Consider the following 15681-nt stretch of genomic DNA (forward strand, 5'->3'; position numbering starts at 1 on the left):
GTAGGGTGCAGCGAGACAGAAGGCGCGAAGTCTGGAGTTGGCAGTAGTGGAGAAGGGAACAGATAAGAAGGATTTGTCCATGGAGCGGAGTGCACGGGAAGGGGTGTAGGGAAGGACGAGTGTGGAGAGATACTGGGGAGCAGCAGAGTGAGTACATTTATAGGTTAGTAGAAGAAGTTTGAACAGGATGCGAAAATGGATAGGGAGCCAGTGAAGCGACTTGAGGAGAGGGGTAGTATGAGTAAAGCGACCCTGGCGGAAGACAAGACAGGCAGCAGAGTTTTGAACCGATTGGAGAGGGGAGAGGTGACTAAGTGGGAGGCCAGCAAGAAGCAGATTGCAGTAGTCTAAATGAGAGGTGACAAGGGTGTGGATGAGGGTTTTGGTAGAGTGCTCGGAAAGAAAGGGGCGGATTTTACGGATGTTGTAAAGAAAGAAATGACAGGTTTTGGCGATCTGCTGGATATGAGCAGAGAAGGAGAGAGAAGAGTCAAAGATGACCCCAAGGTTTCGAGCTGAGGAGACAGGGAGAATGAGAGAGCCATCAACAGAAATAGAAAACGGGGGGGGGGGGGGGGGGGTGGGGAGGTGGGTTTGGGGGGGAAAATGAGAAGCTCGGTTTTGGTCATGTTTAATTTCAGGTGGCATTGAGACATCCAGACAGCAAAGTCAGACAAGCACGCTGAAACTTTGGTTTGGATGCAAGGTGAGATATCAGGGGTAGAAAGATAGATTTGGGAGTCATCAGCATAGAGATGGTAGGAAAAGCCATGGGATGAGATTAATGAACCAAGGGAAGAAGTGTAGATAGAAAAGAGGAGGGGACCAAGAACAGAACCCTGAGGTACGCCGACAGGCAGAGGGATAGAAGTAGAAGAGGATCCACCAGAGTGAACACTGAAGGTGCGGAGGGAGAGGTAGGAAGAGAACCAGGAAAGGACAGAGCCCTGGAATCCAAGTGAGGACAGGGTATCGAGGAGTATGCTGTGATCGACAGTGTCAAAAGCAGCGGAAAGATCAAGAAGAATGAGGATAGAATAGACCTCTGGATTTAGTCAGTAATAGGTCATTGGAGACTTTAGTAAGAGCAGTTTCGGTTGAGTGGAGAGGGCGAAAACCAGATTATAGTGGGTCAAGAATAGCATGTGAGGAGAGAAAATCAAGGCAGCGGTGGTAAAGAGCACGCTCAAGTAATTTGGAGAGAAAAGGAAGGAGGGAGATGGGTCGGTAATTAGAGGGACAAGTAGGGTCGAGTGAAGGCTTCTTAAGGAGAGGTGTGACCACAGCATGTTTAAAGGCAGTAGGGACAGTTGCAGTGGAAAGTGAGAGGTTGAGAATGTGACAGATAAAAGGAATAAGAGCAGGAGAGATGGCATTAAGAAGGTGGGTGGGAATGGGATCAGAGGAACAGGTGGTACATTTTGAGGAAGAAAGGAGAAGTGTAGTTTCCTCTATAGTAACTTCAGAAAAGCAGGAAAAGGAATGAGGGGAAGGAGAGAGAGGGGAACGGACTAGTGGAGGGAGAGGTGGCGAGGTGGAGAATTCAAGGTTTATCTTTTGAACCTTGTCGTGAAAGAATTCAGCAAGGGTCTGAGGAGATAATGAAGGGGGAGTTGGGGGAGGGGGAATCTTGAGGAGAGAGTTCAATGTGGTGAAAAGAAGTCGAGGGTTAGAGCCAAGAGAGTTGGTCAGTTGGATATAATAATCCTGTTTGGTGCATAAAAGAGTAGATTGGAAGGAGGTCAGCATGAACTTAAAGTGTAAGAAATCAGCAAGGGCCCAAGATTTCCGCCAGAGGCGTTCGGCGGAGCGGGTACAGGAACGTAGGTAGCGGATATTAGAAGTCAGCCAAGGTTGGGGTTTTGTACGCCTTATAGGGCGGGTCATCAAAGGTGCAAGAGTGTCTAAGGCAGAAGATAGAGTATTGTTGTAAGAAGAAACAGCCTCGTTGACAGACGTGGATGGTGCCACAGTAGAGAGGAGGTTTGAAACATGGCAGGATAAAGATGAAGGGTCAGTATCGTGAAGATTCCTAGATAAATTAGATACGATAGGACGGGACTGGGAGGGAGGAGATTTAAGTGAGAAAATTATAAGATGGTGATCAGAGAGGGGAAGATCAGAGGCAAGGAAACTAGAGGGTGAATAGTTGGAGGAGAAGATGAGATCAAGACAGTGACCATTACCTACTACTAATCACTTTTATAGCGCTACTAGCCGTACACAGCGCTGTACACATTATGTGCAGGTACTTTCTCTGTCCCTAGAGGGCTCACAATCTAAGTTTTGGTACCTGGGGCAATGGAGGGTTAAGTGACTTGCCCAAGGTCAGAAGGAGCTGCAGTGGAAATTGAACCCTGTTCCCCAGGATCAAAGTCCACTGCACTAACCACTAGGCTACTCCTCCACTGGCAACATTCCATGTAGAATCTCAAATAGTAGCAACAGAACCTCAAATAGTAGCAAAATTCCATCTAGAATCTGAAAGTGGAGGAAGTGGAGGAGTGGCCCAGTGGTTAGGGTGGTGGACTCTGGTCCTGGGGAACTGAGGAACTGAGTTCGATTCCCACTTCAGGCACAGGCAGCTCCTTGTGACTCTGGGCAAGTCACTTAACCCTCCATTTCCCCAGGTACAAATAAGTACCTAAGCCGCATTGAGCCTGCCATGAGTGGGAAAGCGCAGGGTACAAATGTAACAATAATAAAATAAAAATAGTAGCAACATTCCATCTAGAATCTCAAATAGTAGGAACATTCCATGTCCTACTGCACTAAAGACTAGGCTACTCCTCCACTCAAAACCACACACTAAAACGGAACTACTGCTGGCCCAACGCTGCTGCCAGCGGTAGTTCTGGCTAGAGTGTGCGCCATTTCCGGAACTCTGTAAAAAAAATTTTTTTTTCTCTAACGAGACACTAACCCGGCGGTAATCAGGAATTGCCCCGCGCTACCCAGTTACCACCGAGTTACAGGGAGAGCCCTTAGTACTCCCCGCCGCATGGCTACGCGGTAAGGGTTATCTCACCGCATTACTTTTTTTGGGGGGAGGGGCCTTTTTACTCGCTGCAGTAAAAAGGTCCCTGGAACATGTGAAAAACGGCCCCCGCCGCTACCGCAGGGCCCTTTTTCCCCGCAGTTTAGTAAAATGACCCCTTAAATTGGCTTATAATATTCTCGGGTACATATCATTCCAGCAGCCTCATGAATATTTTTCATATATTGTTAAAGAAAAGGTATAAAATGAATTATTTCTTAGTATCTTGACCTAAACTATGTGGACAAAAGTAAGAAAAAAGTTCATGTATTATACCATTGTGATATAATGCATTATGTTATATTGCTTTATTATATTTCTGATATTTCAATGCATTTATGTTGATATAAATGTTAAAATTTATAAATAAAGAATTAAAAAAAAAAAAGAAAAGGTATAAAATGATTACCAATTTGGGCCATATTAGACTGACGTTACTTTGGTGAAGGCAGACACTTAAGGTGTTGCTACTTCTAAATATATTTCCTTTATTTTGGGGTAAGATTTTGTTATATGTTGTGTAGGGGTTTGTTGTAACTTTTTTTTTTATTATTATTTAGCTGAAGGCATGTTACATTCATCTACAATGGGTATTTTCCTGTCACTGGAGGACATACAACCCAGCTTTGCACCTGAAGCAACAGAAGATTAAGGGTGTCTTTTACTAAAGCTTACCTCGAGTTATCTGCAGCAGGGCCCATTTTATTCCTATGGGCCCTGCTGCAGATAACTCGAGCTAAGGTTTAGTTAAAAAAAACAAAAAACCCTAAGTGACTTGCCCAAGATCACAAGGAGTGGCAATGGGATTTGAACCTGGCTTCCCCAGTTCTCAGCCTGCTGCTTTAACCATTAGGCTACTCATCTACTAACTAGCATTTCTAAAGCGCTACTAGGGTTACGCAGCGCTGTACAATTTAAACATAGGACAGTCCCTGCTCAAAGAGCTTACAATCTAAAAGACAAGAAAACAATCTAAAGACAAGTGAACAATCTAGAGGACGAGTGAACAGTTAGTCTGATAGGGTGGATAGATTGGGGTATTTTATATATCTCGAGTGGTTAGGCGCCGAAGGCAGCATTGAAGAGGTGAGCTTTAAGCAGAGATTTGAAGATGGGTAGGGAAGGGGCATGGCGTATGGGTGAAGGAAGATTGTTCCAGGCATGGGGTGAGGCAAGGCAGAATGGGCGGAGTCTGGAGTTGGCAGTGGTGGAGAAGGGTACTGAGAGAAGGGCTTTGTCCTGTGAGCGGAGGTTACGGGCGGGAACATAGGGGGAGATGAGGGTGGAGAGGTAGTGAGGAGCCGCGGACTGAGTGCATTTGTAGGTAAGGAGGAGGAGCTTGAATTGTATGCGATAACTGATCGGAAGCCAGTGAAGTGATTTGAGGAGAGGGGTGATATGAGTATATCGGTTTTGGCGGAATATAAGACGTGCAGCAGCGTTCTGAACTGAATGAAGGGGGGATAGATGGCTGAGTGGGAGGCCGGTGAGGAGTAAGTTGCAGTAATCAAGGCGAGAGGTAATGAGAGCGTGGACGAGAGTTCTGGTGGTGTGCTCAGAGAGGAAAGGGCGAATTTTGCTGATGTTGAAGAGGAAGAAGCGACAGGTCTTGGCAGTCTGTTGGATATGCGCAGAGAAGGAGAGGGAGGAGTCGAAAATGACTCCGAGGTTGCGGGCAGATGGGACAGGGAGGATAGGGGTGTTATCAACAGAGATAGAGAGTGGAGGAAGAGGAGAAGTGGGTTTAGGAGGAAAGACGAGGAGCTCGGTCTTGGACATGTTCAGCTTCAGGTGGCGGTTGGACATCCATGCCGCAATGTCGGATAAACAGGCCGATACCTTGGCCTGGGTCTCCACGGTGATGTCAGGTGTGGAGAGGTATAGCTGGGTGTCATCAGCATAAAGATGATACTGAAAACCATGAGACGAGATCAGCGAGCCCAGGGAAGAGGTGTAGATTGAGAAGAGAAGGGGTCCAAGGACAGATCCCTGGGGAACTCCAACAGATAGTGGGATGGGAGTGGAGGAAGATCCATGGGAGTGTACCCTGAAGGTGCGGTGGGAGAGATAAGAGGAGAACCAGGAGAGGACAGGGCCTTGGAACCCAAAAGAGGACAGCATGGCAAGAAGTAAATCATGGTTGACAGTGTCAAACGCGGCGGAAAGATCGAGGAGGATGAGGATGGAGTAGTGACCTCTGGATTTGGCCAGGAGCAGGTCGTTGCAAACTTTAGAGAGTGCTGTTTCTGTCGAGTGCAGAGGGCGAAAGCCGGATTGAAGTGGATCGAGGATGGCATGAGAGGAGAGAAAGTCAAGGCAGCGGCTGTGAACAGCGCGCTCAAGTATTTTGGAAAGGAAGGGTAAAAGAGAGATGGGGCGGTAGTTGGAGGGGCAGGTAGGGTCAAGTGAAGGTTTTTTGAGGAGAGGTGTGACAACGGCGTGCTTGAAGGTGTCAGGGACAGTTGCAGTGGAGAAAGAGAGGTTGAGGATGCGACAGATGGCGGGGGTGACAGTATGGGAGATGGTGTTGAGTAGGTTGGTGGGGATGGGATCAGAGGAACAGGTGGTGCATTTCGAGGAGGAAAGAAGGCGGGAAGTTTCATCCTCGGTGATCTCAGGAAAAGAGGAGAAAGAGACCTGGGTAGGTTGGTTGATGGAGAGGGTTAAAGGGTGAAGAGGAGGTGGTGGCTTGGTCGTGAACTCAAGGTTGATCTTTTGCACTTTGTCGCGGAAATAGTCGGCCAGTGATTGAGGAGAGAGAGAAGGGGGAGTAGGAGCAGGGGGCACTTTTAGGAGGGAGTTAAGGGTGGTGAAGAGACGACGAGGGTTGGAGCTGAGAGAATTGGTCAATTGGGTGTAATAGTCCTGTTTTGCACGGAATAGGGAGGAGTGGAGGGAGGATAGCATGAATTTGTAGTGGAGGAAGTCTGGAAGGGTACGAGATTTCCTCCAGAGGCGCTCAGCGGATCGGGTGCAGGAGCGAAGGTAACGGATGCAAGGAGTCAGCCAGGGCTGGGGATTGGTGCGCTTTGTGGGACGGGAGATGGATGGCGCAAGGGTGTTCAAAGCAGAGGAGAGAGCGGTATTGTAGGCGGAGACCGCTTTGTCGACAGTTTCGGAGGACATGATGGAGGGGAGGAGATTAGAGATAGTAGATGATAAGGTGGAGGGGTCAATAGCCTGGAGGTTCCTGGAGGTGGTGGTTAAAGTTGGACGGGGTGGAGGGGGGGGGTGAAGAAGTGTGAATGTGATCAGGTGATGGTCGGAGAGAGGAAGAGCTGAGACGTGGAAATTGGAGGGTGAGCTGGAGGAGGAGAGGACGAGGTCAAGACAATGGCCGTCACGATGAGTAGGGGTGGTGGAGCACAGCTGGAGGTTGAAGGAGGATGTTAGGGTGAGGAACTTAGAAGCATGGGGGTCGGATAGGTCATCAGCATGTACGTTAAAGTCTCCGAGAATGAGGGACGGAGATGAGGGGTCAAGAAAGACAGAGAGCCAAGCATCAAAGTCGGTAAGGAAGGAAGGGAAGGATTTATCAGGGGGGCGGTAATGACTGCCACTCTGAGTGGTAGCGGGTAGAATAGCCGGATGGAATGGGCTTCAAAGGATGAGAAGCAGTGAGACTGCGGTAGGTGGAGGGGTTGGAAACTACAGGAGGGTGAGAGTAGTAGCCCAACGCCTCCGCCGCGGCCAATTGGGCGGGGCGTGTGGGAGAAGAGATAGCCTCCATGGCAGAGGGCTGCAACGGAGGCAGAGTCTTCCGGGGAGAGCCAGGTTTCGGTTAGGGCGAGCAGTTGAAGGGAGCGAGAGATAAAGAGATCGTGGGTGAGAGGCAGTTTGTTGCAGACTGAGTGGGCATTCCACAAGGCGCATGAGAAGGGGAGGGAGGAGGGGGGAAGGAGGGGAATAGAGACGAGATTGGAGACATCCCGGGATCGTTCGCAAGGATAGGACGGGGACAGGTGAGGGGGACCTGGATTAGGGTTAATGTCTCCCGCGGATAGCAGGAGGAGGAGCAAGAGAGTGCGGAGGAGGGTGGGGGAGGTTGGGCGACGAAGGCGACGAAGACGGGGTGTACTGAGGAGGAAAGGGGATGGGTTAATGGCAGGAAGGAAGTGCCGAAGGTTGAGAGCCAGGAAGGAGGGGGACAAGAGGGATGGTAATGTGAGGGATGGAGGTGAATAGGGTATTGCGGTGGCGGGCAGGGTGGGAGGGCAGCGAGTAGTTCTAATGGTAGACAGTGGGAGTGGGGGGGAAAGGAGATTAGGAAGGGACAGGGCAAGGAAGAGAACATGGACAGGGGCCATAGGTGGTGACTGAGGTGTAACAGGTGACAATATAGTGACTGAGGTGTTAAGCAGTTAACAGGTGTTAATGGGTGACTATGTAATGACTGAGGTGTTAAGCAGATAGATAGGGCTTGAAGCTAGGTTTTGGGTTGGCGATTAGATAAGTCAATGGCTGATAAGCTAGCAGGCAGGTAGGTAAGTCAATGGCTGAGAGGCTCGCAAGCAGGCAGGCAGGTTACTCGATGTGTTAACAGTCAGATGGATTGGAGCAAGCCGGAACAAGCTGAAGCAAGCAGGAACAAGCCGGAACAGGCAGGTACAGATGGACAAGCTGGAACAAGCAGGAACAGATGAACTGTGTCAGGATGAGCAGACGGACAAGCTGGGATCAGGAAGACTGGAACGAGCTGGGATCAGGAAGACTGGAACGAGGTGGAACACGCTGGAGCAGAAGAATTGGAGTAAGCAAGGAGAGGCTGGGTCAGGCAGGCTGAAACACACTGGAGCCGATGGACAGCAAGGGGAAGGCTGGATCGGCAGCTGAAACTAGCTGGACACGCTGGATCCGGTGGACAGGGGCAAGCCGGAAGAAGCTGAATCAGGCGGACTGGAACACACTGGAGCCGATAGACTGGAAGGATCAGGCGGGCTGGAACAAGCTGGGCTCAGGAGAACTGGAACGAGCTGGAACACGCTGGCTGGATCAGGCGGGCTGGAATACGCTGGAGCCAATGGACTGGAACAAGCGGGCTGGAACACGCTGGAGCCGATGGAGTGGAACAAGCGGGGGAAGCTGGGTCAGGCGAACTGGAACAAACTGGGATCAGGAGGACTGGAACAAGCTTGAACACGTTGGGGCGGATTGACTGGAGCAAGCAGGGATTGACTGGAACAAGCTGGAGTGGGCTGGATCAGGTTGGAATGGGCTGGAACAAGCTGGAGCATTAGAGCAGGAACGAGCTGGCACACGGGCTGGAACAAGCTGGAACAGGCTAGGCCAGATGGGCTGGTATAAGCTGGATCAAGTTGGAGCAGAAGACAGCGGCACCGCAGGACTGGAACACGCTAGGACAAGCAGGTGCAGATGTACTGGGGCAAGTAGGAACAGCCGGACTTGGACAGGCAGGTGCAGGTGGACTGTAGCAAGTCGGAACAGACGGACTAAGCAAGCTGGAACGGATGGCCTGGATCAAGTTGGAGCGGATGGACTGGAACAGGCTCAGGCAGATGGGCTGGAACAAGCTGGAACAGGCAGGAGTAGGAGTAGCAGGGCCCGAGTAAGCTGGAACAGACAGATTGGGACAAGCAGAAGCAGGAGGGAGCAGAGCAGCGGGCTGGAGCAAGCCGGGTCGGAGCAGGCTGAAGGGCCAGAGCAAGCCAGGACAGAGGGCAGGCGGCAGACAGGCAGGACCAGAGCCAGTGAGGGCCACGGGACATGAACATGAGGTCCTAGGGAACAGCTGCCTGTGGACACCTGGCTCCCCAAGCTCCCACGTCAGCAGGATTAACACCAGGGCCAGCTGCCCAGGTCTCCTGGCTCTCAGATGGGCTAGGGAGAACGGCTGCCACGTGGACGCGTGGTCCCGGCCGCCCTCCGCCGACTCACCACCCTACCTCAAACTCCCACGCTGTGCCGGTCACCAGGCAGCGGAACGAGACGGCTGCCACGTGGACGCGCGGTCCTGGGCCGCACAGCTTCGATTGCCCCGCCACCGCTGCTCTCGACCTCCTGCCTGCTTGTGCGCTGATACAGCCACGCCGATCCGTACAGCGACACGAGGCAGTAGGAGGCGCTGACTCCGTGAGCGATTCCCTCCTTGGCTACTGTCCTGGGGTTCACGCTGCGATTGCGAGACACTGGGAACCGACCCTTCGATCGGTTCTCAGCGGAGCTCTTCGCAGTGCTTCCTCTCGGTCCGTTCCGGTTCGATTTAGGACGGTCCAGGATAGCGCTGAACAGCGCTGGTAAGTCCTAATCTTAGGACCTCCGGAGCTCAACACGGAGCCTCCTACCTGGCGGCCATCTTGCCTCTGACTCCACAATAAAAGAGAATATTTCTGTTTTGAACAAAAATCTATCCAAGCAATAAAAACATTATGTATTTTTTCCTTTTCCATAAGTTACTGAAAAGTGTTCCACCATCTCCCCATGGGTATGTCATCCGCTACTACTGGCTTTTATAAACAGTAGAGAGAAATGACAAGTGACAGGAAGCATAGAAAGATGAAGAACAAAGGTTTCATATTATTTTTGGATATTATATTTCTGTTCCATTTTCAGGTATGTGAGAAAACACTTTCCCACTGAGAGGGTGGTAAGGCTTCTGGAACAGATTTCCTGCAAAAGTGAAAGCAGCCTAAACAATGCCAGAATTCAAGCACGGAAAGGAGGGATTTCAGTAACAGGGGAGAGAGAGAGGGAGAAATGAACAAATCAACAAGATCAGGATACAAACACAGAACAAAAAAAAATTTTTTTTTTGTTTGTCAGTCTCATGGATCCCCAAGTGACATTGGTGTCTGTTTAGAAAAAACCAAGGTTATGTACTCCCTCCATCTCCCTCACATTACACCTACAGATGATGCCAGCAGAAGGATTAAGGAAGACCATCCCCCGGATTCTATATATTGCACCTAGAGATCCACGCCGAAATCTTGGAGTATTCTATGACAACTAGTTAAAAAAGGCCCGTTTCTGGAGCCAATGAAACAGGCGCTAGCAAGGCTTTCCTGTGGCTCCCCCACCCCCCCCCACCCGTCGTCGATGTGGGTGAATTGCTCCGCCTCCGCCCTCAACGTCATAACGTTTGACGCGAGGGCGGCGAATTGCTCCGCCACCGCCCTCAACGTCATAACGTTTGACGCGAGGGCGGGGCCCAGAGACTGTGATTTTCGAGGCTTCAGAGTTTCGAACATACGAACCTTGGCTTCAGTGACGTCAGCAGCCAATAGAACGTTGAGGGTGAGTTTTATATATATAGATGTGTGTAACTTAACTGGCGTAACAAGGTAATCAGTGTTGATAACAGCACTTAACAAGCAATAATGAGCACTAATTGGCAATAATTAGAATTTACCCACACAAGTCGCTAAGCGTATTCTGTAACATACTGCACCTAAATACTAATGCTTGCAGTTCAAAAGGGGTGTGGGTACGGGTGGGGAAAGAGGAATTTTGTGGGCATTCTAAAATTTACGTGCATAGTTATAGAATATGGCCCAGTATGTGTAAAGTTGCATGCAGGGATTTATGCCACATAAGTACATAAGTATTGTCATACCGGGAAAGACCAAAGGTCCTTCAAGTCCAGCATACTGTTCCCAACAGTGGCCAATCCAGGTCACAAATACCTGGCAAGATCCCAAAAAAGTACAAAACATTTTATACTGCTTATCCCAGAAATAGTGCATTTTCTCCAAGTCCATTTAATAACGGTCTATGGACTTTTCCTTTAGGAAGCCGTTCAAACCTTTTTTAAACTCTGCTAAGCTAACCGCCTGGCAAAGAATTCCAGAGTTTAATTACATGTTGAGTGAAGAAACATTTTCTCCGATTCGTTTTAAATTTACTACATTATAGCTTCATCGCATGCCCCCTAGTCCTAGTATTTTTGGAAAGCGTAAACAGACGCTTCACATCTACCCGTTCAACTCCACTCATTATTTTATAGACCTCTATCATATCTCCTCTCAGCCGCCTTTTCTCCAAACTGAAGAGCCCTAGCCACTTTAGCCTTTCCTCATAGGGAAGTCGTCCCATTCCCTTTATCATTTTCGTCGTCCTTCTCTGCACCTTTTCTAATTCCACTATATCTTTTTTGAGATGCGGCGACCAGAATTGAACACAATATTCGAGGTGCAGTCGCACTATGGAGCTATACGAAGGCATTATAACATCCTCATTTTTGTTTTCCATTCCTTTCCTAATAATACCTAACATTCTATTTGCTTTCTTAGCCATAGCAGCAAACTGAGCAGAAGGTTTCAACGTATCATCGACAATGACACCTAGATCCCATTCTTGGTTGGTGACTCCTAACGTGGAACCTTGCATGACGTAGCTATAATTCGGGTTCCTCTTTCCCACATGGATCACTTTGCACTTGCTCACATTAAACGTCATCAGCCATTTAGACGCCCAGTCTCCCAGTCTTGAAAGGTCCTCTTGTAAATGGAGTATCAACTAAGCATCTATACAATAATTTGCTCCTGCAACGTTCCAATGTGTCTACCTGCGTTCGTAACTATCTCTTGACATCAGCCAGCCTCCAGCGTTCCATTCCTCCTCACTGCCCCGCCCTTGCGTCAAAATGTAATGACGTCAGAGGGCGGAACAGTGAGAGGGAAGGGAACGCTGGAGGCTGGCTGACGTGAGGAGATGTTACGAACTGAACATTACAGAAGCCAGCCAGAGGGCGGGACTCTGAGGGAACGAACTCGAAGGGAAGGCTGGAGACGGGCAGGGTTTTTAATGGCGCGGCCGTTTCGACGGAGGTAATCAGGGGAGCGAGGAGAATCACTGGGTGACTGGAGGGAGGGCAGGGGAGAGAGGAGAATCACTGAGTGGCTGGAGGGGGAGCACGGGATAGAGGAGAATCGCTGGGTGGCTGGAGGAGGGACAGGGAGACAGGAGAATCGCTGGGTGGCTGCAGGGGTGGCAGGGGAGAGAGGAGAATCACACACACTCTCTCTCTCACAGACACACTCACACCCAGTCTCACTCTCTCTCTGTCACACACTCACTCTCACACACAATCTCTCAAACATACACATTCCGAGGAAAACCTTGCTAGCGCCCGTTTCATTTGTGTCAGAAACGGGCCTTTTTTACTAGTATTCTATATACCACACCTAAATTTAGGCGCCGCTTACAGAATACGCTTAGGCGGAAATGGAGCGATACAAAGGCATTCCTTTCCTAATAATACCTAACATTCTATTTGCTTTCTTAACCACAGCAGCAAACTGACACCTAGATCCCTTTCTTGGTCAGTGACTCCTAACGTGGAACCTTGCATGACGTAGCTATGATTTGGGTTCCTCTTTACCACATGCATCCCTTTGCACTTGCTCACATTAAACGTCATCTGCCATTTAGACGCCCAGTCTCCCGGTCTCATAAGGTCCTCTTGTAAATGGAGTATCAACTAAGCATGTTCTATATACCGCACCTAAATCTAGGCGCTGCTTATAGAACACGCTTAGGCGGAAATGTTTACCCCATGGATTTTTTTTAGGCGCCTTACTTAGAATCTGACCCCTCTATGTAGCACCAGTTCACACCACTTGTCACAATTCTGATTTACACAAGTCGGCTCAATGTTCCCCGTCATGGTGCAAGGATCACACAGCATCTTTTAGGAAAGCTTCTCTCTAGCTTTCAACCAAGTCACATGAAATCTTGCACAGGTCACGCAGTCGTTTACATATACAGAAGTCTTTTTCCCACCAAGGAGAAATTGAAAAATAAGATGCTTCCACTCACCTAAGAACAGCTATTAAAGGTGCATAGATTGAATCGCCATCATACACATACATGTGATCCCAGCTACATTCTGTGGCAAAATGGTTAAATCGTAACCTTAATACGGCATTAGGGCTGAAAAGAAAGAGAGGGAAAAAAAATTAGAATTGATATCTGTAAAGGAAAAGAATACTGCATCGTAAGTTGTAACGATGCAACAGATAAAAGATTTGAACACAGTTTATGGCTTCAATGTCATAGTAAAGTTGGCTGGTCTGCAAGTTTGACAAGGAAAACACTTCTCAATTAAAAAAATAAAGTAAGAAAACAAAAGCTGCATGATTTGATGAAGAAATGCCCAGTGTCACATGAGAAAGAAACAGGAACATCACATGGCCATGCAGTCTCTCTTTTATCCATCGTTGCTATCTGTGCTAATGTATAGCTTAGAACTGAATGCTCTTTTTGCGACCCTCTAAGAAGCACTGTTCCCTCTAAGCTGAGTGGGAGTCCTCTAAATACGCTCATGCTAAAGGGGGGGGGCTTCAATTTTTTAAGGGCAGGCAGGTTCCCTGGAGTCTTGCAGAACTTGCCTGTCCCTCACTGTTGAAAATGTGATAGTGACTACAGGTGGAGGACCCTTGCTCAGCTTAGAGTAGGGTTACCATATTTTGTCCTCTGAAAAAGAGGGCACATGTCATGCCCCTGCCCCGCCCACACCACACCCCTTCTCCATCACCCCTCCCCTTTCTCACCCCCACTCCGCCCCGTCACATATTCCCCTCCTCTCCCCCTGGGTCACATATTCCTCTCCCCTGCCCCCCGGGTCACATATTCACCTCCCCTCCCCTTACTTACTATCTACTGCCCTGGTGGTCTAGTCCATGCCCTGCATCCTGTTGCTGTTGCTGCCACGAATTGAAGTCTCGCAAGGCCGCTTCAACTCTCGGCGGCCATTTTGAATCCCGAGACCGTCACAGCAACAGGATGCAGGGCAAGGGCAGAGCTCCGGGCAGGAAAGAGGGGGTTCTTTCCTGCCCCAAAGAGGTCACTAGACCACCAGGGCAGTAGACAGTAAGTAAGGGAAGGCCGGAAGGGGAGGCTAGGAAATCCGGACAAACAGGTGGACTGGCAAAATCCGTCCGGACGCCCGGACATGCCCTCAAAAAGAGGACATATCCGGGTAAATCCGGACATATGGTAACCCTAGCTTAGAGCAGCATTTTTCAACCAGTGTGCCGCAGCTGCTCCACAGGTGTGCAGTGGGCAACCGAGCACTGCCCAAGGATCCAGAGCACCAAGGGACCCCCAGTGCCTCCCCCTTTATGGAACAGCATTTCTCCTAACTCTCCTCCCTCCTCCCCTACCCCAGTCTACCTTAAACTAAATCTTCCAAGGAGGTTTCCAGGCAGTTGCAGTAATTCATGCCCCTGCTTAAAGCATGCTGGAAGCCTCTCTTCTGCTGTGACTTGCCCCCTTCTAAAGCAACTTCCTATTTACGCAGGGGCAGACCGGGACAGAAGAGAGGCTCCGAGAAGGCGGCAAATAGCAGCTGTGAATTACTGCCACTGTCAGGGAATCTCTTTGAAGACGCAATTTAAGATAGAAAGGGAGGGTTGGAGGGAAAGAGGTTGCACCTGGGGGTGGAAGGGGAAAGGAAGAAAGAGACAAATGCTGGAACTGTAAGAAGGGAAAGGGAAGGGAGGGAAGAAAAAGAAAAATACTCGACCCGTGGGGGAGGGGAAAGAGAAAAATACTAGACCTGGGGAGTGGAGGGGAGTTAGAGAAGAAAGAGAAAAAAGCCATAGACCGGAAGGGGCAGAGGAGAGGGGAGAATTGATGGGCATAAGGGGAAGGAGGGATGAAAGCGAGAAGTAATGGACTTAAGAGGGTGGGGAGAAATGATTGATCCAAGAGGTGGAGGGGAAGAAAGAGAGAAACGATGAACCTGAAGGTGGAGGGGAGGGAGAAAGATATTGGGCGCAGGGGAAGGGAGGGAGGAAGAGATGTTGGACCACAAGGGCAAGAAGGGATGGGAGATAAATGATACAGGAAGATGTTAGGGGGGCCAACAAATGGGGGATGGAAGGACAGTGGTGTTCCTAGGGGGACTGACACCCGGGGCGGATTGCCGATGCGCCCCGTCCCCCAGGTGCAGCGCCCCCCCCCCCCCCGGATGCAGCATGACACCCCCTTCCCCAGTGAAAGGACACCCCCCGGGTGCATGCCGCTGGGGGGGGGGTGCCGCGCGCGCCTGTCCTTTGTTCGTTCCATGCTCCCTGTTCCGGGGCAGAAGGAGCATGGAATGAAGGAGAGGCGCGCGCGGCACCCCACCCCCGTGCACCCAGGGCGGACAGCACCCACCGCCCCCCCCCCTAGGAACGCCACTGTGGAAGGAGAAAGAGGGAGCAGAGGAACTGGGAATGGGGGAACCATGAGGGAAAGGTCATGGGGGGGTTGTCAAGGAGATGAGTGAGAGAAAGAAAATATGTACAGAGGCTAAAAATGCGGTAATGGGGAGTAGAGGAATGATAAAAGGGATTAGGAGGCAGGGGAAGGGACGGGAACTGGGAGAGCTAGGGGGTGAGAGAAGGAGATAAAAGTTGATAGGTAGTTGAAAAGTAAAAAGAAACAGATGGAGAACTGTGGGGTTAGAAAGAAGTTGAAATCTGAGTTGACAGAGAGGCAGAAAAAGAAAGGGAGGAAAGAGCTAAAACAGAAAAATCAATATGTCAGAGACATCTAATAAGGGACTGGAACAAGACAGGAGGAGAGAAGAGAAATGAGAAATGGACAGCAGCCCCTGGAAAGAGGAGAAGACAGAGAGGAAAGCAGAAAAGAAAAATTAGGGTCAACATGATGGGAAAAATATCCAGGCAACAAAGGTAGAA

The 15681-nt window shown here is 49.8% G+C and overlaps 1 protein-coding gene across 1 annotated transcript in view; it reads right to left on the minus strand.

The window, feature by feature from the left end:
* The window catches only part of ATRNL1 (attractin like 1), a 1590902-nt gene that overhangs the window by 1350461 nt on the left and 224760 nt on the right, over nt 1-15681 (minus strand). The window contains 1 exon segment of the mRNA XM_030202658.1: nt 12812-12925. Within this exon segment, the coding sequence (XP_030058518.1) occupies nt 12812-12925 (114 nt within the window).

Source organism: Microcaecilia unicolor, chromosome 5, assembly GCF_901765095.1.
Source record: "Microcaecilia unicolor chromosome 5, aMicUni1.1, whole genome shotgun sequence".
Lineage (NCBI taxonomy): Eukaryota > Metazoa > Chordata > Amphibia > Gymnophiona > Siphonopidae > Microcaecilia > Microcaecilia unicolor.